Source organism: Stenella coeruleoalba (assembly GCF_951394435.1).
Source record: "Stenella coeruleoalba genome assembly, chromosome: 21".
Classification (NCBI taxonomy): Eukaryota; Metazoa; Chordata; class Mammalia; order Artiodactyla; family Delphinidae; genus Stenella; species Stenella coeruleoalba.
This window is the reverse complement of record NC_137167.1, coordinates 23,687,234-23,713,791: the sequence shown is the minus strand read 5'-3', so window position 1 is coordinate 23,713,791 and position 26,558 is coordinate 23,687,234. Positions and strand designations below refer to the sequence as shown.

The following is a 26,558-nucleotide window of genomic DNA, read 5'->3' as shown; positions in this document are numbered from 1 at the left end:
TTTCAGAAGAGCAACTCGAAACCAGAAAAACTTTGAGGACAGCGGGTTTAGAAATCACCATAGCCGGACTTGAACCAACATCTCTTGCTTCTAATCCACGACCCTTCTCACGCAGACACCATCAAGAGACAGGGAGGAAGTGATGAGGCCAAGCCCAGATCGGCACATGAACACAGAGAGGAAGGGGGCTCACGTGAGGGGAGAAGTGGTCAGAGTGTGGCCGTGACCTGAAAAACTATAAACTATGGCGAAGTCAAATACAAGGTAATCTTGTTTGGGCAGAAGCACTGCCTTTTTATGTCACGTTATTAAGAAATTCATATTCTCCTGCTGACCACAAAACCACCTGGAGGTGGAAGCTGGGCAAACAGGATACCTTCTGCCTCACACCATGTCGCCCGAGGGGACTGCTGTTTCTGAGAACTGTCCCAGACTCTCAGTTATAAATGGCTTAAACTCCCAAACCTAAAATCTCTTGGGAATGAGATTGAAGTTGTTTTAAGCCACCAGAGCTCTGGATTACTCACCAATTTGGAATTTAGTGAAGAGGTAAACCATAGGAGTTTTAAATTGGGTCTCTACTTGCCTCTTAAAATATTTGACAGAGTTTGCAAAATACTTAATTATACCCATTTCTGCTTTGCATTCCTAAAACCTTTCCTGGGTCGTGTATGGATTGGGGCTGAAGAGAGTCATAAGGCAATGTCTGACGCAATCTTTGCCACATCCATTTGGATTTTCCATCTGCTGTGAAACTAAAAAGGTCCCCCTTGATGGCCTAGCAGCAGGGACTACCTTTCTGTAAGGAGTGAGGGGTGGAATGGGGCAGAGAATAGCTTAAAAGGAAACTGGCTGAGTATTTAGGATAAAGCAGCTTCCAACTAATTTTAAAACAAACACAAAGAGACACTTAACGGAGCTCCTGCTAAGTGTGAGGGTAGATGAGACACTTGAGTGGGAGGGTCCTGCCCTCACCGGGACCACCATGCCCTCTCAGGCCCCCAGAATCAAGTGTACTTACATGCAGCTAGTCCGAAGCAGCGCCTCGGTGGCCTGGGTCAGTGTCCCAGATGGGGCTTATCAAAAGAAGCCTGTTTAAACCATTCCTCACAACTGTTCAGCCATGGCCATTTGAGATAAGTAGCTAAGTGTCTGAGGTTGAATCCTCTCTTTTGTACTCAACCCCAGAAGCGCTTATTGTTCGTATTGTCCATTGAGACACACAAAGGAGGGTTTAAAAACAGAGTTGTCCGTGAGGTTGCCTAGTCTGGAAGAAGCTTGGAAGGGCCATGACACATGCACTGTGGAGTCTGTGTGTACAGGCGAGTGTCATGTGCGTAATGCAGCTACAAGGTCACTGTCTGAGGGACGGACAATTAGATGGCCACACAGGACGGTGCTGCGCTGAGAGCCACTTCTTTGAAGGCGGGAAGTCCTAACAAGAGCACAGGATTCTGTACTCACAGTTCTGCCATCCTGGGGCTCTGTGAGCTTGAATGAGTAAGTTAAGAGCTCACACATAAAAAGAAATGAAATTGAGTTATTTGTAGTGAGGTGGATGGACCTAGAGTCTGTCCTACAGAGTGAAGTAAGTCAGAAAGAGAAAAACAAATACCGTATGCTAACACATATATATGGAATCCAAGAAAAAAAAAACATGTCATGAAGAACCTAGGGGTAGGACGGGACTAAAGACACAGACCTACTAGAGAATGGACTTGAGGATATGGGGACGGGGAAGGGTAAGCTGGGACGAAGTGAGAGAGTGGCATGGACATATATACACTACCAAACGTAAAACAGATAGCTAGTGGGAAGCAGCCGCATAGCACAGGGAGATCAACTCGGTGCTTTGTGACCACCTAGAGGGGTGGGATAGGGAGGGAGGGAGGGAGATGCAAGAGGGAGGGGATATGGGGATATATGTATATGTATAGCTGATTCACTTTGTTATAAAGCAGAAACTAACACAACAATGTAAAGCAATTATACTCCAATAAAGATGTTAAAATAAATAAATAAAAATAAGGACATCCAAAAATAAATAAATAATAAAAATTAAAATTAAAAGAAAATTTTTAAAAAGAGCTCACAACCTCGGTTTCCTCGTCTATAAAACCAGTATAGGGCTTCCCTGGTGGCGCAGTGGTTGAGAGTCCGCCTGCTGATGCAGGGGACACGGGTTCGTGCCCCGGTCCGGGATGATCCCACATGCCGCGGAGCGGCTGGGCCCATGAGCCATGGTCGCTGGGCCTGCGTGTCTGGAGCCTGTGCTTCGCAACAGGAGAGGCCACAGCAGTGAGAGGCCCACGTACCGCAAAAAGAAAAAACAAAAACCAGGATAACTATGCCCACCTTACATGGTTTTCTGAGGACTGACTGAAACACTATTTGAAAGCACCTGGGACTAGGTGCTTTAGACACATGGATGTAGGAATCCTGCAGACGTTTGGGAAATGTACATCCTGTTCCCTCTTGACTAAATCTGGCGTCGGTAACAAAGGAGGACAATAGGAGTGCTGCAGAGACAGAGGTCTCCATCGTCCTCGCAGACTCTGACTCCACCAACCAGAGGCTGCATGGTGAAGATGCTGAGTGATGGACTGGGCTGGGGGAATGCAGAGGTCCTCGTTCTGGTCCTGGTTTATCCACTTCCTGGCTAGGTGACCTCACACAAACTGCATACCCTCCCCAGACTTGAGTTCTCTCATCTGCAGACTTGCCCTTACATAACTCCCAAGGTGATTATAAAGATCGTCTGAAGGTATCAAGATTAGAAAGGAAGAAGTAACTGTTTTTATTTGCAGGAAACATGATCTTGTAGATTCTTGTGATGCAGAGAATCCACATAATTCTATCAGAACTAATAAAGAAATTCAGCAAAGCAAGATGCAAGATCAACACCCACAAATCAGTTGAGTTTTCATACACCACAAAAGTGAAATTAATAATTCCATTCATAATAACATCAAAAAATAAAATGCCTAGAAATACTTTAAAAGAAGTGCAAGACTTGTGCACTGAAAATTATAAAGCAGTGTGGAAAGAATTTGGAACCTGAATAAGTGGACGTCTCATGTTTATGGATCAAAAGACTTAATATTGTTAAGTTAGCAATATTTCCTAAATTGTTCTATAGATTCAACACAGCACCTAACAAAATCCTACCTGGATTTTTTTTCCAGACGTTGAAAAGCTCATCCTAAAACTTATTTGGAAATACAAGTGACTCAGAATAGCCAAAACCATCTTCAAAAAGAAGTAAGAAGTGGGAAGACTTACACACCCCTATTTCAAAACTCACTACAAAGCTACAGCAATCATGATAGTGTGGTCCTGGCATAAGGATGGACATAGGAAGTAAAACTCAGAGCCCAGGAATAAACTCTAACATTCATGGTCAGTTGATTTCCTACAAAAATATCAAGAAAGGAATAGTTTTTTCAACAAATGGTGCCAGAGCAACTACCTCACACCATACACAAAAATTAGCTCGAAATGTATTGCAGGGGCTTCCCTGGTGGCGCAGTGGTTGAGAGTCCGCCTGCCGATGCAGGGGACACGGGTTCGTGCCCCGGTCTGGGAAGATCCCACATGCCGCAGAGCGGCTGGGCCCGTGAGCCATGGCCGCTGAGCCTGCGCGTCCGGAGCCTTGTGCTCCGCAACGGGAGAGGCCACAGCAGTGAGAGGCCCACGTACCGCAAAAAAAAAAAAAAAAAGTATTGCAGACCTAGATGTAAGAACTAAAAGTATAAAACTCGCAGAAGAAAACACAGGAGTAAATCTTCATGATGTTGGATCAGTCAATTATTTCTTAGATATGACACAAAAAGTACACAAAGAAAAGACTGAGATATTGGACTACATCAACATTAAATGCTTTTGTACTTCAAGACACTTCGGGAGAGTGATGACAACCCTCCGCCTGCGAGAAAAATGCTTTCAAATCATATACTCGATAAGAAATATATATCCAAAATATATAAAGAACTCCCAAAACTAATAATAAAAAGACAACCCAATTTTTAAAAATGGATAATAGAATTTGAGTAGACATTTTCCCAAAGAAGTTATCAAATAGCCAATAAGCACATGACGTTAAGCATCTTAGTTCTTAGGAAAATGTAAATCAAAACCACAGTGAAACACCCTGTCACTCCCACTCGAACGGCTATAGTAAAAAAGGAAAGACAATGACAAGTGTTATTGAGGATGTAGAAAAATGGGAACCGTCATACAGTGGGAATATAAAATGGTGCAGCCACTTTGGAAAACAGTTTGGCAATTTTTCATGTTAAATGTAGCATTACCATATGACCCAGCAAGTTCATGCCTAGGTATCTACCCAGGAGGAATGACGACGTATGTCCACACAAAGGCTTGTACACGAATGCTCATAGCAGCCTTATTCATAATAGCTGAAAAGTGGAAATGACCCAAATGTTCATCAGCTGGTGAATGAATAAACAAAGTGTGGCCTATCCATACAATGGAACGTTTTCTGCCAATGAAAGGGAATGATGTACTAATACAACACGGATGAACCTCAGAAGCATTGTGCTGCGTGAAAGAAGCCAAATACAAAAGAACACATGGTTCCATTTATAGGAAATGTCCAGAAAGGGCAAATCTTTAGAGAAAGAAAGAAGATTAGTGGTTACCTAGGGCTGGAGGTGAAAATGGAGAGCAACTACCCAGCCCAAGTTTTCCTTTTGGGATGATGGAAATATTCTAAAATTATATTGTGGTGATAGTTGCACACCTCTGTGAACATACTAAAAGTCATTGAGTTGTACACTTACAATGGATAGATTTTATGGTATGTAAGTTATACCTCAATAAATCTATTAATAATTTTAAAAGATCACTTGAGAGCACAACTATAGAGATCCACATATAGGACCTCATTAGCATATCAAGACTAAGTTACATCCCTCAGATTCCCAGCTACACAGCCGAATACCAGCCCCCAAGTCCTCCAAATGCAGGCTTTACCTACAAAGTCTTGTCCAGACTTTCCATCTCCCTACTGGTCTCCAAACCCTGCTGCTACATGCAAAGCCCCTTTTTTGTTTCTTCTTTTTAATTTTTCTGTTTGATAATACTGTCCATCTCCTATAGAAACTTCTTCTTTCCTTGATTACTCTGACCTTATTTGACTCCTGATTTCCATTTGAGGTCTTTGCTAGAATGTTCTGTGATAGGTCTTTACTTCTTCCTTGTCTCCTTTCCTGTCTCTTCTTCTATGTCGTGCTCCCTAAACGTAAGAAGGTCCCCCAAGGTTTCATCTTGATCTCTTTCCCTTCTCTTGACACAATCCTCCCAAGGAGCCTCATCTACTCACATAATTCCCACCTCTATGAGGACAACTCTGAAACCTGTATCTGCAGCCTTCATGGCTAGTAAAGAAATCACCACCAGGTGTCTTGCAAGTGCCCAAAGTATGAGACTTAGATACTGTATTGATATATTTTATTGAAACACGAGCCAGTATATTCCCTTCCATCATGTTTCAAGTAGGTGTCCAGTCCCTTTTGTCTCTGGAGAGCTGATATTACCTGCTGGACACTCCTTCCTTTGGGACTTTTTATCATCTCAAACTGACCTCATTTAAACACACGGTGAACATGACTTTAAAGGGGAAGGAAGGAAGGAAGGCATATATGCCTTGAGGGAAGCAAGGAAGACAGGAAAACAGGATGGGCTACATAATTCTGGGGACTTGACTCCCAGGCTCCTTCATTCTCACCTTGGATTTGGATGGCCTCTCCCAAACCCACACTACTCAGAAATGTCAGAGTAATCATCTCAAAGCCCACTTCTGCTCTCCAAACGCTCCCCGTTGTTCCCGCCTCTGCCCTTCGACTTGAGCAACGCCATTCACCCTCTCGGCCCTTCTGCCAGGTTTCAACCTGCCCAAATCCTTCAGGCTTCACTCAAACAGCGTCACCTCAGCAAACCTTCCCTCTTCACCACATACCCTTAGAAATGGTCCCCGCATACCCTGTGCCTATTCTGTCCTGGCCTATGACTATTTCTTTCTGCACATACTGAGCTGCACATACTCAGCTTAACTGCAAGCTCATCCAAGACAGAGGCCATGTCCCTTCAGAACAGCACCTCTCACCTAGGAAATGATCATATATCCCCGCATAGGGAACGATCATACACAAATGTACTTTATGAACATACGTCAACATTACATGCTGTTGTAACTACCAAATTCTGTGGTTCAGACAGTAAGGGGTAAAGGAGCCAGCAAATGGATGAAAATGAGATCTCAGAGCGCCATCCAGCTCTGAGATGTTACTATCTGTGGGTCAAGGCCTTTGTAGAGGGGGGACATCTTATTTTGGCTTCAAAGAACAAGATGGGTGGAGGGAAGCAGGGTCCGGGCTGGGGTGGAGGCTTGGGGGTTCCAAGGAGGATGGGAGTAGAGCGCTTCCAGAAGTAATAAGTAGTATAAGCAGAGGGAAGGACTGGGCGTTCTCAGAGAGGCCTCCAACCAAAACAGGGAGGTAAAGAGGTCATTCTGCAAAATTCCATTCCCGCAGGGGTTCCACAACTGGCCAACAGAACCCTGATGATTCCTGTGTTTGAAGGGGAGGAATCAGTCTGTTTCCACTGATGGAAGCTCCTGAGGTGAGATTCACCACACAGCTTGCTAGTCAGTTCAAAAGGCTAGTCAAACAGGTGGCTGAGAATTGAGTAAATAAAGGCATTTTTGTTTCCATTTGATTATTTTAGCTTTTAGCAGCTGTTAACACAGTCTGAGAGTGAAGTCTTTGGACTGTGACTCTCTTATCTGTTCCATCAGCACTTGGTGAGGTCATTTAAGGCTTGGGAAGGACAGCAGCCAGCCCCCGATGACCAGCCAAGGCCTGGGAAGTGGGGGGGGGGGGCGGAATGGCTGAGCTGAGTCTAAGCACCCTCCACCCCCAACACACACAATCTTCTAGGCGCTTCCACTACCTTCCTGACTGGATCTTTGATGAAATCTACACACAAAGCTTCTTCGAATCCCATCTCCACTTCAGCTTTCACATCTCGGGAGGCATCAAGGAGGGTGAGAAAATAGCACAAGCAAACCAAGCAGGGAAGCCCGGCCGGGAAAGAGTGGAGTGCTCAGAGAGCACAAGCAAAGTGGCCGGCGTGGATAAACAGGCAGGAAGGGGTTGGGAAGGATTCCTCGGCTTCCATCCCTGCACATTCGAGGGAGGCCAGACTCTGGCCTGACTCACAGGCCTGTGTTTGGTGAGGTTCTGCCCTTATATAGACGCTGGAGCCGAATCTTACGCCCCAGTCTCTGTTCTGCACAGTGAGACAAATGAATGCACTAGCATTCCTAAAGCATCTTCTGCTTTTCGCATTTTGTAATTCTGAATGTCTCTGGGGGAAACTTTGGATTGGGATGTAGTGGGTTTTGTTACATAGTTCCAAGCTCATTCATACAGTTTTAGCGTTCTGTTTTACACCGACAAATGCACACTAAAATGGACTATGAAAGTCACACACAGAAACGTACAGGGAGGGGTGTCATGTTTTGGTGTGAGGCCAGCTGGCTAAGCTGTGGGGAAATGGGCCAGACTGGGAGTAACCAGAACCTGGAATTAGATCCACCCACAGAGCCCAGCAAAACCGGGAGAGCCTTGGGTGCTGGGAGGTCCAGGACAACAGGCTGAATGTGGCAGGGGTGCTTGTTTGGACCTGGGAAGGAGAAGCACAGCCCACGTGAGGATGAAGGAGGGGACTCAGAAGCCTACAGAGTATGGCCGGAGGAATCCAGAATCCAGTGTCGACACAGCAGTTTGTTAGAAAATAGTGGGACCTCAGCTGATGAGGTTCAGCGCCAAAACTCCAGAGACTTAGAAGACAGATAAATACTATAAGGCTTCCACCATGGGATCGAATGCAAGCCTAGTTCCTGGCACCGAACCAAAGAAGTGCAACAGACACGAATCAACTGTCTCTTCTGAGCAAGCTCTGGGCCCAGATGCTTTGACTGCCCGCGTTCCACTACACTCGCTGTGAGTGAGTGTAGACCAGCAGCAGGGTAGACTGCCATGCGGATGGCCTGGCCTACAGTCGGCGGAAGGCCTTCAGAGGCTGGACCCAAGGTGGGCTCTGGTCGACTGTCTCCAGTCCCCGGAGGGAAGCCCCTGACTCCCTGCCCACGCTCTTTCTGCTCGAGCAGGGCTTGCCAACCTGCTGCCCATCAGACATTTGTGTTGGGCAACCTGGGGTGAACAGACAAGGCTGCTCCCCCCAAGGGGATGGGACGGGGGACCGGGTCCCCGAGCACACCTGTAACCCTCTCACGGCCCACAGCACACAGGTGAGGATGCTCTGCTGCAGACGCTTACGTGAGTTCTCCCAATGACCGCGTCTGTCCTCCTGACTCAGACCTGGCACCACAGGAGCGCTCACTCTTAAAGGCGGGCGCCCAGGGGAAGCTGCTTCAGCAGGGGGGTGAAGGCTCGGCATTCCCCTCACCACAGGCCCGTCTGTGATTGCAGCCTGGGCAGCCCTTCGCCCAGATGCGTCTGCCCCTCGTGGCTCTGTGACCTGCCTGTCAAGCCCTTGCCCCTCTCCTCGCTCCAGAAAGCGCCAAAGGCAGGAGTAGGTTCCGATCGAGCACAAGATGTGACGCGAGCCGAATGCTGCACACAGGACGCAGAGGAGCCCCAGGCCTGCCCGGGGTCCTCGCCCAGGAGACCGTGGACACAATGGCCTTATTCACGGACGGGGACTCTGAAACCCCAGTAGGTGCTGTCTAAAGTGTCTCTGAAATAAATGTTAACATGCTGACTCAGGCTCCCTCTGAATCCATTCTAAATGTTCTTTAACCCGTTTGTGGCGTAGCACTGATGATGAAGCAGGTCCTGAGAGCAGCCTTGGCAGGAAGCCTGTGGTCCCACCAATCAGCAGTGGGGAGAGGGGAGAGGGAGTGAGACAGGAGACCAGCCTGGTATGGAGACCACCTGGCTCCAGGAAGGGAACCTCCTAAAAGAGGGTTTGCTGTGCTTATAATCAAAGACTTTCACCACAGCTCTGCCCGCCAGCCTCTCCGTCCCCTCCTGCAGGGAGTGCGTTTCATTTCCAGCAGCCGAATGAACACCCTGCCATCACCGTGGAAGCCAAGAGAAACATACTTTTTGAAAAGTGGCCCTTCAGTGTCGAGAGGTCTGATGGCGAGAGCTGAAATAATGACATGCCGGGAGAGATTATTTTCGTAAATTCTTGGAACGCGCTTTTTTCTCCGGGCTTGAGCCGGTGAGCGGCCCTCACGGCTTCTGTCGCCCGACACCTCACACACCCAGCCGCTTTCTGCAGGCGGCTTACTCAGGACCCATGACACGCACCATAGCTTTAAGTGGAAACGTGAAATCTCTGGGAAGTAAGTGACAAAATTGAGGCAAGAGTTCATGCAGATGAGGAGACAGATTTAATTGTGTGTTTGTGAGAAATGTCCTCTACCAGCCGTGGGGCAAGCAGAGAGAAGAGAAGTCCATATACTGGGGTCCACTGGAACCCACAGGAGAAATTTCTCTCCTTGACCCCCATGATTATTCTACATGTTTCTGGAACTCTCCTTTAAGAGGTTGTCTCTGACCCCCTAAAGGGCCAACTCCAGGTGAATATCCTAATCCAACCTGAAATCTATTCTGATGAAAATTTACTTCGTCAAATAAACAGCCGTCCAAACTTTCCCATCTTTGCTCATAGGAGCCCCAGACTTCTGAATTCCTTGTAGGCTTGGAATTGATTCAGGTTCCCTTCTTTTCAGCTCTTCCATGTTCACTCACTACCCCATCAGCAAGTTCTGCCTCGAAGGCGCTCCTCAAATTCAACTCTTCACTTATAGCCCATCAGAAAGAATAGATGCTCCAACGTTTGAAGCAGAAAAAAAGGAAAGGTGGAGCCTACTGAATTATCTTCAATTTAGCCTTCAAAGCCTTCTATCAATTGCATGCCTTTTTTCTCTTTTTATAAAACAAATTCACCTCTCTCTCTCTAACCCTCTACCCTGTACCGGGGATGGTGAATGCGTTTAGCACCCTTCCCTCTGTCTTGTTAATGTGTCTCTGACTATTTCTCTGACTGTACTTGTGCCAAGTCCCTCATCAGAGTCTTTATAGATTTTTTTTTTTTAAGATCTGGCCCTAAATTTATCTCCACTAAAAATCTTTCCAGTCATCTTTCAGTGTTTATTCCTAGATCCACCTTTTCCATGGAACTGTTCAAGACCATTATAACTCCCAATAAGACCTGTCTCCCTGAGTTGCAGACACTTAATCTCTATGCCATTTGTTTAAATTAATACCTACGAGTTTCTTATAAAATGCACCTAATATCCATTCAGCGCATAAAAGTTAAATATATTCCCGCCACCTCTATGTGAGGATTATATATCCTGAACTATTGGCATCAAGCTTGGTGATATGATTTGCTTTGGCCAATGAGATGGGAGTAGATGTGACTTGTGCCACCTCTGAGCAGAACTTTTAAACATCATTACACTGTTCGCCATTTTCCCTTTTCCCTCTGCCATGCGAGAAGCACGTCTCATTTAGAAGTGGCTTTTTCAGCCTGTGTCTCAAAATGAAGAGGAAATGGGGCAGTTAATCCTTAAAGTCCATGCACATGAGTGAAAAAAAAAAATCTTAGTTGTGGTAAGCCTCTGACAGAGCTTGTCACTGCGACATGATTTAGCCTAATCTTATTGGTCAAGTGGGTAAGATGTACAATTTTTATAACGGTGGTTTTACACAAAGTTTCTCATTCTGTCCTCACAACAAGCCTATAGGGTAAGCTTTACTTTCTCCGTTCTACTGCTAAATAATATTAAAACTCAAAAGCACTTCAAATCCTGCAAGTCAGAAAGTGAGAGAATGGATGAAATTAGATCTTTGGCAGCAAATCCATAGCTCTTTCCACTATACCATGTACTGTGGGTTGAACCGTGTTCTCTAAAGAGTTATGTTGAAGTTCTATCCCTCAGCACCTGTGAGTGAGACCTTATTTAGACACAAGGTCTTTGCAGATGTAATCAAGTTAAGATGAGGTCACGAGGACGGGCCCTAATCCCTAATCCCATATGACTGGTGTCCTTATAAGAAGGGACACACAGGGAGAACGCCATGACAGTGAAGGCAGAGACTGGAGTGACACTTCGATGCAATCTACAAACCAAAAATACCAAGGGCTGCTGGCAATGCAAGAAAGCTGAGAGAAAGGCATGGAACAGATGCTCCCCTAGAGCCTTCAGAGGGAGCGTGGCCCTGCTGGCACCTTGATTTCAGACGACTGGCTTCCAGAACTATGAAGGAATAATTTCTATTATTTTAGGTAACCGCATTTGTGGTAATTTGTTACAGCAGCCCTAGGAAACCAAACACCGTGACCACCTCAATTTCAGGGCATAAACCATCAGGAATTCTCAGGAAGTAGGTCTGGGGGTGGAAGTGGTGTGGCTAAAGAAGGCTTCATTCTTCCATAGGCTGCCCCGTGGCCCCCATCCTGCCTGTGTTAGTTTCCAAGAGCTGTCGTAACAAAGTACCACGGACCAGGTGACTTGAACAACAGAATTTTATTTTTCACAATTCTGGAGGCTAGAAGTCCAAAATCAAGGCGTCATCAGGGTTGGTCTTTTCTACAGCCCTCTCTCGTTGGCTTTGTAGATGGCCACCTTCTCCCTGTGTCTGCATATGGTTTTCCTTTGGTGCCCATCTGTGTCCTAATCTCCTCTTCTTATCAGGACATCAGCTATGTTGCATTAGAGCCCACCCTAACAGCTCCATTTAACTTAATTGCCATTTTAAAGACCCTCTCTCCAAATGCAGTCACATTCTGAGGCACTGGGGGATAGGACTTCAAGATACACATTTGTGTGTTGGACAAGGAAGACACGATTCAGCCCATAAACCATTTCCTGTTTTCAAATATCTAAGGAGCCTCTCATGAGCCTTAAGCAATGTGGAGTGGAGACCGAGAGCACAAGACGGCCTGACCCTTTAAGTCGCCAGACCCATCCCTGGGCCTCACAGCCAAGACCACACAAAACGTGGCCTTCGCTGCCCTCTCACAGTTGTTCTCACGGTTCTGAACCATTCGCCTCATTCGTGCTTCACTGATGCCTCCACCTCCTTGGCTTCGGCAGTCTTGGCTGGAGTTAGGCTCTGTTTAGGGCTACGCTGATGACTAGTGTATTGCTGTACCCCCTACACCCCAAGCCCTTGAGGCCCAGCACCCTCCTCATGGGTGACTCTCCTTTCAGCCCTCTTGCAGCCCCTGACCTTATAGTCAAAATGTAAAACAGAACTGATAGACATACTTTGAGGTTACATAAGATTATTAGGCATAAATGGTAATCGGTTCACCTAAATATCTGTTCATTGCTTTCACAAAGCAAAGCATAATTTCAGTCCTTTCCTCTGCCTGCTAGTTTAGTAGTATCTAAAATCAAAATAATAATCAAGTTCCCTGAAACTCTGAACGCTTTGATCATTATTATAATGCTTCTTCACTAGGATAAATTTTGTTTGAAGACAGAGCATGACAAGTGAAGGGAGGGTGGTCAGGGAAGGAGTATCCACTGCAGTGACTTTGGGGAAGAGATCTAAAAAAAGCAATGGAGCAAGAATTCCCTGGCGGTCCAGTGGTTAGGACTTGGTGTTTTTACTGCCGAGGGTGCGGGTTCAATCCCTGGTCAGGGAACTAAGATCCCTCAAACTTTGGGTCTTTCTGGGGAAAAGCATTCCAGACAGAAGGAACAGCAAGTTCAGGTGTCCTGGGATGGCCACCTGCCTGGAACAGGTGGAAAAAAGGGAAGAAATGGTGGGGAATGAGGCTGGAAAGGGCTGGGTGACCTGGGGCCAGTTCTGTAAGAGCCTGAATCTACTGGAGCGTCTGAACAGAGGAGTGACACCATCGGGCGTGTGTTTTAAGAGGACTAGTCTGGTACGCATATGAGACAAACTGTAGGGCAGAGAGGGTGGGGCACCAGGAGCTGCTGGGAAGCTCTAGGCTCCCGAGGGTGCGCCCTCTGGTCAGGGCCCCAGGGATGGAGGCAGGAGAAGCAGAGGCTTTGCGATCCATCCTGAAAGCGGAGCCGACTCAGCTGCAGGAGAAAAGGTGGTGAGGAAGATTGGGAGGGGCCGACAGAAGGGACCGGAGGAATCAGTGAGATAGGAGGAAACAGAGAGAGGAGGGCGTCCTGGAACTGAGGGCGCTATCAGGAAGGAGGCCATCAAAGCAGAGGACTGACCCTTGATGACCAGGAGGCCGCTGCTGAAAACCAAAGCATGATGGGGTTTTGCAGGGGAGAGAGTAAGCGGGGAGCAGTGGGCACCCCAGACAGAGGCATCTAAATCCAAGGAAGCCAAGCCCTGGGCTGAACAGCCCCGAGCAGATGCTGATCCAGGGGGAGGAGAGGCCAGGGTGCCCTGGAGAGGGGCCGTGTCCATGCTGCTTGTGCTGTGGGCGTGCAGAGGCCGCCACAAGTGAAACTGAACTCTCCAGAAGGCTGAGGATGTGGGCTTTTTTTCAAAACATGATTTCTCAAGTACTTTCTGCACTGATTTCCTTTGGTCCAAGTGACAGCCGGTTTTAATTTAAATCGGCTATTTTCTTAAAGGCAAGGGAAAGCTTGCCTTACCCGGCAATCCCTCACTCCAGAATGTGAGGCCTTGATATCTGGGAAGAATTTGCTTCACGTGTCATTTCTAGGAGGGCGGTCAGGACTGCCATTGGCACAGATACTAATTCTAAGCAGTTAACGCCCTTGGTTTTGCTTTGATTCCACCAGAGGATTAATCAAGTGTCTTCATCCAGGCTCTGGCTGCTTCCCGGACTGGTCATAAGGAGACCTCTGTCCTGGGTCCCAGGTCATACACAAAACCTTCTGGGCACGCCAGGACTCGGGTCGGGGCCCTGCTGGTTGCTGTGTGAGAACTGGCCTCCGAGGCCTGCCCTCCAACCTCAGTCCTGCTACTGAGGTTCTTAGGTGTCTGCAGTGAAGCACGCAGTCTCCCTGCACTTCATTTACCAGCGTCTAAATGTTAACATGATAATAACACACTGTATAGCAAACAACTCAGGATACGTTCATCTCCTGGCAGATTATGTTCAGGAAGATTAAATTCTAGACCAGCTTCCCTGCTACTCAGGACGTTTCTGGGCCACCTTCCACAAACACTTAATCAGAAGTGCTCAAGAGTTACAAACAACTGTTGCCATTGGCTTTGGCAAAATGATGCTACCTCATGCTGCCTCAAAACACACGCAATGTTTTCTCTTATGCGTGATCTGCATTGAACAAATCACTGCTTTTTGTCCGTGGATGTTATGTTAAACTTTACTTAAATCAAATGGGGATTTACCTCAAAGAGAATAATTTTACAAAAAGATCCACAGTTAAAGATTAAAACAGGGCTTCCTTGGTGGCGAGGTGGTTAAGAATCTGCCTGCCAATGCAGGGGACACGGGTTCGAGCCCTGGTCTGGGAAGATCCCACATTGCCGCGGAGCAACTAGGCCCGTGAGCCACAACTACTGAGCCTGCGCTTCTGGAGCCTGTGCTCCGCAACAAGAGAGCCCACGACAGTGAGAGGCCCGCGCACCGCGATGAAGGGTGGCCCCCGCTCGCCGCAACTAGAGAAAGCCCTCGCACAGAAACGAAGACCCAACACAGCCAAAAATAAACAAATTAATTAATAAGATTAAAACAGAAAGCTTCCCCATAGAAGTTACACTGTGGTTATATTTTAACTAAAATTAAGTTGATCTACAGACAGCTCTTCAGACAAAGAGCTTATGCATCAAGTAAGATATTATGATAAACGCCACACCTGGGGCTGTTTATTCCAGCCTTCAGAATGCTCTCACACGCTACTCTGACTGGAAGAACATCCTCCTCTCTTCTGGTCTTGCACAGCGTATTAGGAAACTACCCATTGGTCCTTTGTGTAGCAGTCTGCTAGGGCTGCCCTAACAAAGTACCACCGACTGAGTGGCCCAACAACAGAAACTGGTCTCTTGCAGTTCTGGAGGCTGGAAATCTGAGATCAAGGAGTCGGCAGGTCTGGTTTCTGGTGAGACCTCTCTCCTTGGCTTGCAGGTGGCAGCCTTCACACTGTCCTCATGAGGTCTCTTCTCTGTGAACGTTGATCCCCGATGTCTCTTCCTCTTCTTAAAAGAGCATCAGCCATAGCGGAGTAGGGCCCCACTCTAACAGCATCATTTAACTTAATCACCTCTTTAAACACCATGTCCTTAAATATTGTTACATTCTGATGTACTGGGGGTTGGGATTTCAACACATGAATTTTGGAGGGACACCATTCGGCCCTTGCTACTCATTTGGGATATTAGTAGGTATATGATGTGTCTTTCCTGCTCAACTTGAATGTAGGCTCCCTGGGTGAATGGCCCTGTTTTAAGATTCTGTGTGTTCCCAGTAATCAATTGTCTGATGGATTTTCTTTTTTGCAGGGGGGCGGGGTGCCAGGCCGCACAGCTTGTGGGATCTTAGTTCCCCGAGCAGGGACCGAACCCAGGCCCTGGTCAGTGAAAGCGTGGAGTCCTAACCACTGGACCGCCAGGGAATTCCCCTGATGGATCTTCTTGATCACTATTGGAATTGTGTTCACATCTGTCCTGATGCTAACACATTTTGAAGGAAAAAAAAATCAGTCACAGTGGCTTCATGTCAATGATTGGGCTAGATGATTTCCAAGGTTCCTCACAAATCCTGTGACTGTTCATTGCCCATCACCATCCACGTGGCTTCGCGTGAAATTCTCCTCTCTAAAGATCAGTCATGTGCTTAATTTCTAATACGTAGGCCTCCCAAGAGGTGCCAGTCCTAACTTTTTCTAATTTCATGTCTGCTTCTGGCAACACCTGAGATTCTGGACGGATTAGGACCCAGAAGCTGAGGAAACTGAGGTTCAGGGCAGTGCGATGGCTTGCCCATCCCGACCCTGAAAGGATTCCAACCAAGTTCTCCCAGCTCCCAGGCCAAGTTCTTTCCAATAACCCATCATTCCTCATTATGAAAAGAGAAGAACACCAAGGGCTTTATGGCTTATGGGCAATAATTCATGTAAGGAATTGAGATCACAGTCTGTCTTATAAATTCTGAGGAACCTTAAGACAGCATACCTTTTAGTACCGAAAGGATCTAGCATGATTCTTTCGTTGGTTCATAAAATGTTCATATGCTCAAACCATATGTTTAACTACTATTCCCAATGGATAGATCCTTCCTTATATGAAAAAAAGGGGAATTTTTCAACATCAGGTGGAAAAAGAAGCATAGATATTGGGGGAAATAGTCTAGATTTCACACTGAGTCAGTTCCAGGGCAGTGGACGTGGCAGCAACCTGATGGCCAGGCCACCCCAGCCCACAATCCCACTCCAAGCCTTTACGTCCACTCAGTAGATACAAGTCACACCCAAAGACACTGGCACATGAACATGAGTCTTGCTGGACACATCCTATATACAATATTGCTTCTATCAAAGCGAAAAAGCCAACTTAAGCACCAAGCGAGCTTTCAAGTCAGATCCTACATTTTGCCATCAAAACCTCTAAGGGCGTAAGCCGTATGCAGAGCCTGTGGCTTTCTCGGGCTAGACTCAGTTTGAAAGTAAAGGTAAGATCTTTGTCAAACATTCACGGGGCCTGCACTGTCCCACCACAAGAAGGGCCCTTCTGTCGTGCCTAGACCAGAGAAAATACCCACAGCCTGACAAGAAAGTGTCTGCGTGACTAAGGCTTTGTGCAAATTAGTCCTTGTGCTGATATCAGGAACATGGATCTGACAGACAAAGGGCCAAGTCACTGGCTGCGTTTCTCCGTGGAGACCGTAATGGTCCCTTTTTGCTCGCTGGAGTCTGACTTGCTAAAACGGATTTTGTTCCTCTTCCACTGAGACTGAGAAAAGTGCACGTGGCAGTCTGTGAATCGAGCCTCGCAGCAGGGCTCTGAGAGACAACTGGTGCCGGGGTGGCTGCAGGTGTGAAACTCCCTGGACAGTGCTGAAGTCGGCCTGTGACACACAATAACCTCTATGTGCGGCCCGCAAACGGCTTCCCTGCAAGGGCAGATCCATGCCAAGGGAGGACGAGGAGACTTTTGTTCATCTTCTTTATCTGAGAGATGCTGATTGTTTGTCTGTTGGGGGAGATTTTTGAAAATGAGCAGATAAATTCCTTGCTGTGTGCCGTCTGGACTTTTTTTTTTTTTTTTTTTTTTTTTTGCTCTCCATGCCTTTATTTCTAATTCTCCAAAATCTCTTTCCCCATTAATTTTATGGCATTTTTATGTACACATGCATACAGTATCCACGTATGAAGTCAGAGATAGCAATTTGTCTTTCCAGGATCCTTGGGCTTTGCTGTCCTGTGAAGATCCATAATGAGATACAAGAGTTCTCATCCCCTTCCTGTTAACAGAATTTATAGTTTTCCCTGCGCTCAGAGCACATAGCTAAGTCCTACATAAGCATTAATAGCAGTGCATTCTTACCAGCCTCCCTGGACAGCTTGCTAAATTCCTTCTGAGCGCCTCTCGCTGGCCCTTACAAAGGTTAGCTGATAAACAAACCGGAAGCTAGGAATCTCACTGTGTGAGCACAGACAGAGGATCAAATTCGTGGAATCACATTTGGCGTGCTGGCAATCCCAGATGGAGGTCATTTTTAGGCAGAAGTCTGCTTTTCCAAACCCAGGCACAGTCTGGGTTAGCTGGGGGGTTGGGTTTTGTTTTGTTAACAGATGCTAGAAGTTAAAAATGGGACTCTGAACTACACATCAATTTTTTCTTCTCCGTGTCATTTTACCTGGCCCCAAAGGGCAAAAGAAGGAGCAAGTAGCATTGCTAAGTAATACTTCAGGATATGACCTGAAAACTCCCTCCGAGTCATCCAGGAATCCCACATGTAACTTTCATAATCTAGCACATTGACAAACAAGCCAAAACAGCTCCAGGATGACAGATGACTGCAGGGCAAAGGGGACAGAAGGAATCTGATACAAATGAAGACCTGTTGACTTTTTAAATTTGAACTTAGAAAATACGGAGTAGGCCAGAATTTTTTATTTGTAAAACAAATAACCACTTTAACAATCATCTATTCATGTAGTTCTCTGTTCTCCACACTGAGAATCCAAAACAGGTCCTGGGAATAACTTTTGGAAAACAACACACCCATGAAAATAAAAATCTCAGCCAAGAACACACACTTCCTGTCTATCTCTGGGGTCCCAAAGGATGAGGGAAACCTGAGCATTTCCATGAGACTCTAATGCCAGGAGCTCACTGCTACTGTTGGACTCCAGCCCGCCCCTCCCCGCCCGGAGGAGGACACGGTACTCACCAGTCATTAGGCTGTAGTAATTGGGGTACGAGAGACTGGGAAAGTCTGGGGTCAAGTAATCCGCTTTCACCCCCCTGCTCACAATCTCCCTGAAACCAGGCAAGGACTCCAGGACCTCATCACTGATGTAGTCAGAGCGAAAACCATCCAGCAGAAACACCAGGAGCTTCCGGCGGGCCGGGGCTGGCTGTGCCAGGCTGAGAACAAGGGCCAGCAGGAGCGCCCCGAGCTTCTCTGCCATGCTGCCAGGAGCCTGCCCGAGCACGGCTGGCACAGCCGTCCCTTTGCAGAGACTGAGGATGGAGAATCTGTAGCTATTCTCTCTTCTAGGGGCTGGACCTTGACTGCTGGCCTTCCTGAGCCAAGTTCACTTTCAGAATTTAAAGGTACAGCACCCCCTTTTAAAAACATCTATGCTCACCCTTTACTAGAAAGTCCGGAGATCGACCCCTTCGGAGAAGCCAGGTTCCCAAACAACCCAGAATTAACACCAGGGGAGAGAGTGCAACCTTATTATGTGGGCCGAATGTTCCAGAAATACAAGCGCCCACAGAGAGGTGGAATTTGAGAAGATGACAGAAGTTAGCACTAACTTTGCAGTTGGGCTAACCAAACGAGGAGGCAAGGAAAAGGGTGATCTCTTGGTTTGCTGCCATCCCACACCTCTGCCCAATTTAAACTCTCTCACTGACTTTTTCGCTTACAATTTAGTAACGCAAACCTCTTAACTCGGGATGTAAACAAGACACCATAAAATTCATCTTGGGCATATCTGTGGACTTTTCAGCAGGGCCTCCATCTTCATAGCATTTAAAAACAAATTATTTGTCTATGTCTCAGCCATTTCTTCTTTTCGTATGCATCTCTATACAGCGCTTATTGTTTTACTTTTCAAGCTGCCCGTGTCCAAACCCAGCTGTAGGAGGCGATGCCTCTCAGCAGAGCCATAGAGCCAGAAAGTTCCACAATTGAACAACAGACTTGGGGGGTCATCATGGCAGATTGGTCTGAGGTAGCACTGCCCAAGAGGGCAGCAATCAGACAGAGAGCTGGAAGACGAGAGTTTGAGATGGACAAGCACAGCTAGAGATAACCAGGAGGCTTCATGCCAGGAAGGACCAGGCAGAGGAGGGACTGGGAGGCCGACCGGGAGGCCGGTGAGGGCAGCAAACACAGGGGGGTCAGGAGACAAAGCACTAAGTCCAGATGGCTGCGGTTCCCTAGGCTGGGTCTTTCATTTGGCAGAAAATTAAGTATAAAGGCTTATAAAATGTGTATGGCCCATAGCAAGTCCTTAACAAATGCTAACTATTATTAGCATTGTAACGTTGCTTGGATCCTGGTGAAATTTGCAAGGCCCTGGGCAAAGCTTCACAGGGACTGAGGGCGGTCAGACACCAGCCGCTCTGATCTTAATCAATTCTACAGTGGCTGTCACCCTACCTCCGCCCTCTGCCTGTGCCTTGTCTTCTTATCCTGTCCTATTGCATTTAGAGTCAATCCCTCACATGAGACCACTGGTCACTTTCTACATTGTGCTGGGAAAAAAAAAAAAAAAGCACCTTGGCCAAATTACCATTCCCATCTCAGCTGGCTGAGACAAGGATCAGACTTCATTTTCCCAATAAAAGTAATGCTTTTTACAATTAAAAAAATAAGAGAAAGAGGACAGCTTATTCTTAATATTTTTTTAATTTGAAAACACAATGTTATTCTTATCTCTTTGAGTTACATTGTACTGTTATTCTAAACGGAAGGAAGGAGTAAAGCAAAGGGAAAGGTGCTGATGCTGACGAGCCGATGGGCTGCCCTGGCCGTGACCATCACACACACACTGGAAGAATTTCCTCCGGTAGGGAGGGCCTGACGAGGCAGCAGATAAAGCTAGACGCGCTGTCAGTTCCTGAGTATGTCCAGGGTAGGGGACTGTGGAGATGGCATAATAACGCAAACCCACATGAACTGCCTTGGGGGTGGCCCCTGAGCTCCCTTGGGGAGAGGTTAAGGACTCCAAATGTTAAAGATGAATATAAAAGGGGCATCCACTTTCCTCCGCCTCTAGCGGGAGGTCCAACCCCAAATACGGCTCCCTGAGTGCCTTACCCAGTTGTTGAGGTGGGGAATCCTTAACTAACAAGCTCCAAATTAGAGTGTCCCCAGATCCCCAGAGGACCCCAAGGCCCCATGGATAGCACTGTGGTGCGTCTGGGTGTGGGCATTGCTGCTGTGCACTATATTGTTTTATGATGAACATATCATGTTTTATGATAATGTTTAGAGAGTTTCTCTAAAGTTTTGGATCAATAAATTACTGTAAATAAGCATCTTTAATGTACATACCAATATATGAAGAAAGAAAGAAAGAATCACATGGGATAGAATTCAAACCAAGGAAATCCCAGCACTGCCTACAGTCAGACTCCTGGTCTTATACTGCCTTGTGGCCTAGAAAAGGTTGGAAAGAAAAGCTAAAAGCCAACAAAGAAAGACAACAGATTAGAAAATGTGGTTATTATTAAGTGCCCAAAGCCTTGTGGTCCGAGACCTTGTATGCCTGTTATCTGGATGTCCTCAGTGGGGGGTGGTCATCAGCATCTAATATGTAAAAGTGCTCCTTTTGCCACTTGTTTTTCAAGGGTTGACAATGCTATAAAGGTCACTGCCCACAGGAGTTTAACCCAGATAATGCAGAAACATGAAAAATTTCCTCCAGAACGTGGAACGAGCTTTGTCCTGAAAGCTGTTCCAGGTCTTGCTAGGGACAGGCATGAGCTCTCAGGAATGTGCTGTCCAGATGGGTCGGCACTCTGCTGCCTCGCCTCCATGGAGAGGCAGATGAGATGGAAGGAGGGAGTCCTGGGCTTAGAGAAAGAAGACACGATTCTAGAGCCTGGGTTCTGGCATTCTGCAACTGTGAGATTCTGAGACAGCTGCTGCCTTTCTATGCTTTAATTTTCCCCTCTGAAAGTGACAGAGGCGTTAAGATCCTTCCCAGAATCAATTAGAATTCAAAAGTTGTGACCCAAGTCAGCCCATGTTAGCCAACATCAGCCTTCACTGACCCTGTTAATCCATACATTTTTGGCAGCCCATGTGGGCCCACGTCAACCCTTACCTTCCCTAGAAATCAGCAGTCTTAGATCCTCAAAGTTCTTGCCCTAAAGCCTGACCATGGCAAGTGTCCCACCTGCCTTCTCTCTGGTCAGGCCTTGGAATTAGAATCTTAACAGATTTTAAAAAATTGAAATCCTACAGAACGTGTTCTAGATTCAGGATAATATTCATCTAAAATTAAGATTAAATAAAGACATTTTCAGATAAATGAAAGCTGAGACAATTAGTCCCCAACATACCTGTACTACAAGGAATACTAGGCAGAAGCAAGCAAGATGGCGGTGGCGGCGGCGGCTGCTCAGGGAGGGAGAACCGGTGGTGGCGGAGGCAGTAGTGGGGCTGGCAGTGGTTCCAGCTGTGGGACAGGCAGTAGCCGCAGCGGCTTGCTGGACAAGTGGAAGATTGATGATAAGCCTGTAAAAACTGACAAATGGGATGGATCAGCTGTGAAAAATTCTTTGGATGATTCTGCCAAAAAGGTACTTCTGGAAAAGTACATGTATGTGCAGAATTTTGGTCTAACTGACGGTCGCCTCACCATCTGTACCAGCTCCTGTTTCTTCGCCATAGTGGCTTTGATTTGGGATTATACGCACCCCTTTCCAGAGTCCAAACCTGTTTTGGCTTTGCGCGTTATATCCTATTTTGTGATGATGGGGATCCTGACCATTTATACCTCATATAAGGAGAAGAGCATCTTTCTCGTGGCCCACAGGAAAGATCCCACAGGGGTGGGTCCTGATGATATTTGGCAGCTGTCGTCCAGTCTCAAAAGGTTCGATGACAAACACACTCTGAAGCTGACCTTCATCAGCGGAAGAACAAAGCAGCAACGGGAAGCCGAGTTCGCCAAGTCCACTGCTAAGTTTTTTGACCACAACAGGACCCTGGTCATGGATGCATATGAGCCTGAGATATCCAGGCTTCATGACAGTCTTGCCACAGAAAGAAAAATAAAATAGCTACTTCTAAAAGCAGCCATCTTTTGGCTGGATCATGCTGAATTGAGGGGTGAGGGAGAAAGAAACAGAGAACTTAATATGGATAAAGTAAGAAATGTAAAACATGTCCGTTTTGTCTGAAATTTTAGTCCATTCTGTATAAACAGAATTTTCTAGCTCAGATATGAGAAGTTGTAGCTCTGCTATCTAGCTGTAGCCTCTTTGGTCTGCTGATGGCATTGTTTTGATTTGCTTTTCTGGAAAAGCATTTTTGCTAAAAACCGTACAGACTTCCTCCTTCATACCTAGCAGTACTTTATATAGTATAGCTTTGTGCCATGCAGCATTTGAAGACTCAATTTTTTAAATTGTTAACCTGTTGATGACTTTATTGTGTTAATTCCCATTTCAACAGCTGTTTCCCTTAATTCAGGATACAACTTCTTGTGTATGACAGTTTTCCTTCACACACCATTTTTGTGGGTGTGTGTATATCTAACTTGGGGAGAATTTGGGGAAAAAAACCCACAGTTTTTTAATTTGTTTAAAAGAGACTTTCTCCCTGTTACATTTTGTGCTCTTAACCAATTAAAGAAGCCAATGGCATTTTTAGTTTTAAAAAAAAAAAAAAGAAAAAGAAATACTAAAGAATGTCCTTCAGGTTGAAGGGAAATAATACAAGATAAAAATTAAGATTTACAGGAAGGGAATAAAGAGTATTAGAATTGGTGAATATACGGATAAACATAAAAAAGTATATATTTTTCTTTTCTTAATGTCCTAAAAAACTGTTTAAAGTAAAAAAAAAAATTGTTTAAAGTGAAAAATAACACTATGATAGGATGTATAAATTTATAACTTATGAAGAATTAAAAGATATAAAAAACAGTAGCTTAAAGACAGTAGTAGAATGTTTAAATGGAATTAAATTGTTGTGACTTTTTTATTCATTTATGAAATGGGAAAAGTCAGATATGAAGAATAAAATCTAAAGTGATCAAATAGTAACTCTAAGTAGATTGTAACAAGGATACATATTGTAATGCCAAGAGCAACCACTAAAAATTACTACAAAGAGGCATAGCTAATAGAGAAGTAAACTACCTCAACATAATAAAGGCTGCACATGACAAACCCACAGCTAACATCATACTCAACAGCGAAATGGGAACGCTTTTCCACTAAGATCAGGAACAAGACAAGGATGCCACTCTCACTACTCCTATTTAACATAATGCTAGAACTCCCAGCCAGAGCAATTAGGCAAGAAAAAGAAGTAAAAGGCATCCAAGTTGGAAAGGAAAAGTAAAATTGTATGCGGATGATACGATACCATATATCTAAAATCCTAAACCCCCCAAAAAAAGTTTAAAATAAGAACTAGTAAATGAATTCAGTAAAATTGCAGAATACAAAATTAATGTACAAAAACCAATTGCTTTTCTATACACTAGCAATGAATTATATGAGAAAGAAATAAAGAAAACAATCCATTTATACAATAATAGCATCAAAAATAATAAATTATTTAGGAATAAATTTAACTAAGGAGGTGAAAAATCTGTACACTGAAAATCACAACACATTGATGAAAAAACTGAAGACACAAATAAATGGAATGATATACTATGTGCATACATCAGAATAATTAATATTGTTAAAATGTCCATACTATCGGGCTTCCCTGGTGGCACAATGGTTGAGAGTCCGCCTGCCGATGCAGGGGATGCGGGTTCGTGCCCCGGTCCGGGAAGATCCCACATGCCGCGGAGCGGCTGGGCCTGTGAGCCATGGCCGCTGGGCCTGTGAGTCCGGAGCGCAACAGTAGAGGCCACAACAGTGAGAGGCCCGTGTACCGCAAAAAAACAAACAAACAAAAAAAAAACAAGTCCATACTATCCAAAGCTAGCTATAGATTCAATGAAACCCCTAACAAAATTTCAATGGCGTTTTTCACAGAAATAAGAAAAACATTCATATGGAACCATAAAAGATCCTGAATAGCCAAAGCAATCGTGAGAAAGTAGAACAAAGCTAGAGGCATCACACTTCCTGATTTCAAATTTTATTTGAAAGCTATAGTAAACTAAACAGTATGGTAGTGGCATAAAAACAGACACACAGACCAATGGAATAAAGTTGAGAGCCCAGAAATTAACCCACACTATGTAATCAACTGACATTTGACAAGTGAGCCAAGAATACTCAATGAGGAAAGAATAGCCTCTTCAATTAATGATAGGAAAACTGTATCTTCCTATACAAAAGAATAAAACTGCACCCCTGTCTTACACCACTCGCAATAATTCACTTGAAATGGACTGAAGACTTAAATGTAAGACTCAAACCCATAAAACTCCTAGAACAAAATATAGGGGAAAAGCTTCTTGACATTGGTGTTGGTGATAATTTCTTGGATACGACACTGAAAGCACAAACAACAAAAGCAAAAATAAACAAGTGGACTGCATCAAACTAAAAAGCTTCTGCACAGCAAAGGAAACAATCAGCCAAACGAAAAGGCAACCTATAGGGCTTCCCTGGTGGCGCAGTGGTTGAGAGTCCGCCTGCCGATGCAGGGGACGTGGGTTCGTGGCCCGGTTCGGGAAGATCCCACATGCCGCAGAGCGGCTGCGCCCGTGAGCCATGGGCGCTGAGCCTGCGCGTCTGGAGCCTGTGCTCCGCAACGGGAGAGGCCGCAACAGTGAGGGGCCCGCGTACCGGAAAAAAAAAAAAAAAGGCAACCCATAGAATGAGAGAAAATATTCACAAACCATCAATCTGATAAGGGGTTAATATCCACAATATATAAGGAGCTCAACATTTCAATAGCAAAAAACAAACAATCCAATTTAAAAATGGGCAAAGGGCCTGAACAGTCATTTTTCCAAAGACGACATACAAATGGCCAACAGGTACATGAAAAGATGTTCGATGTCACTAACCATCAAGGAAATGAAACTCAAAACCACGACATGTCACCTCAGACCTGTTCAAATGGCTATTACCAAAAAAGACAAGCGATAACACGTGTTGGCAAGGATGTGGAGAAAAGGGGACCCTTGTGCACTGTTGGTGGGAATGTTAAATTGGTACAAATATTATGGAAAACAGTATGGTGGTTCCTCAAAAAATGAAAAATAGAACTACCATATGGCCCAGCAATTCCATTCTGGGTATATATCTGAACGAAATTAAATCACTGTCTCAAAGAGATATCTGCACCCCCATGTTCACTGCAGCATTATTCACAATAGTCAAGACATGGAAACAACCTAAATGTCTATTAAAGAGTGAAAGTATAAAGAAAATGTGGTACGTATATACAATAGAATGTTACCCATAAAAAGAAGGAAATCGTGCCATTTGCAACGACATACAAAGACCTTGAGGGCATCACATTAAGCGAAGTAAGTCACAGAAAGACAAATACTGTATGTTCTCACTTATATGTGGAATCTAAAAAACCAAAATCATAGAAACAGAGTAGCGTGATGGTTACAGACTCCCAGTTATAAGATAAATAAGTTCCGGGGATCTAATGTACAGTATGGTGACTGTAATTAACAATTCTCTATTATATTTTTGGAGGTTGTTAAGAGAGTAGATCTTAAATGTTATCCCCACAAAAAAAGGTAATTATGTGAGGTGATGGAGGTGTTAACTAACCTTATTGTGATAATCTTTTCATAATATATTTCCGTAATTAATCAAAACAAAAGAGAGAAAGAACACTCCGCAAAGTATTAGAATTAAAGGTAAAAAAGAGTAAAAGGCAGCACCGAAGAAAATTCGTACAACAATCATTCCACTTGTTCCTACTAGCAAAGTAGTTTTATCTGTGCACACTTTAAACAGTCTTCAAGAACATACTCCGTACATAAAAGGCAGCTAACTAATCATACAGATTAGTTACACAGATACTACGCGGACTATCTAAGAACTGTTAGCCTGACTCCTAATCTCATACTCTGGTCCTACCTGGCCATTTCATGGTGGGGAGAAGGGCCCCTCTCTTGATCACTGTCAGCACTCACTGAGGGAGAACCCACGATCAGCCTTCAGAGGGAGCCTCCGACTCAGGTCTCATGCCTCCGGAGTACAGACTAGGGCTGAACT

The 26,558-nt window shown here is 45.3% G+C and overlaps 2 protein-coding genes across 2 annotated transcripts in view; one reads left to right on the top strand and one right to left on the bottom strand.

The window, feature by feature from the left end:
- The window catches only part of ENPP6 (ectonucleotide pyrophosphatase/phosphodiesterase 6), a 93,656-nt gene extending 73,742 nt beyond the window's left edge, over window positions 1-19,914 (bottom strand). The window contains exon 1 of the mRNA XM_079909414.1: window positions 18,385-19,914. Within this exon, the coding sequence (XP_079765540.1) occupies window positions 18,385-18,625 (241 nt within the window). The 5' untranslated portion in view covers window positions 18,626-19,914. The remainder of the gene's footprint in view (window positions 1-18,384) is intronic.
- Window positions 19,915-21,762: 1,848 nt separating this feature from the next.
- Window positions 21,763-22,512, top strand: LOC307179788 (signal peptidase complex subunit 2-like). Its single transcript, XM_079909418.1, has one exon. The coding sequence runs from the start codon at window positions 21,774-21,776 to the stop codon at window positions 22,458-22,460; it is 687 nt and encodes a 228-aa protein (XP_079765544.1). The 5' UTR covers window positions 21,763-21,773; the 3' UTR covers window positions 22,461-22,512.
- The last annotated feature ends 4,046 nt before the right edge of the window (window positions 22,513-26,558 follow it).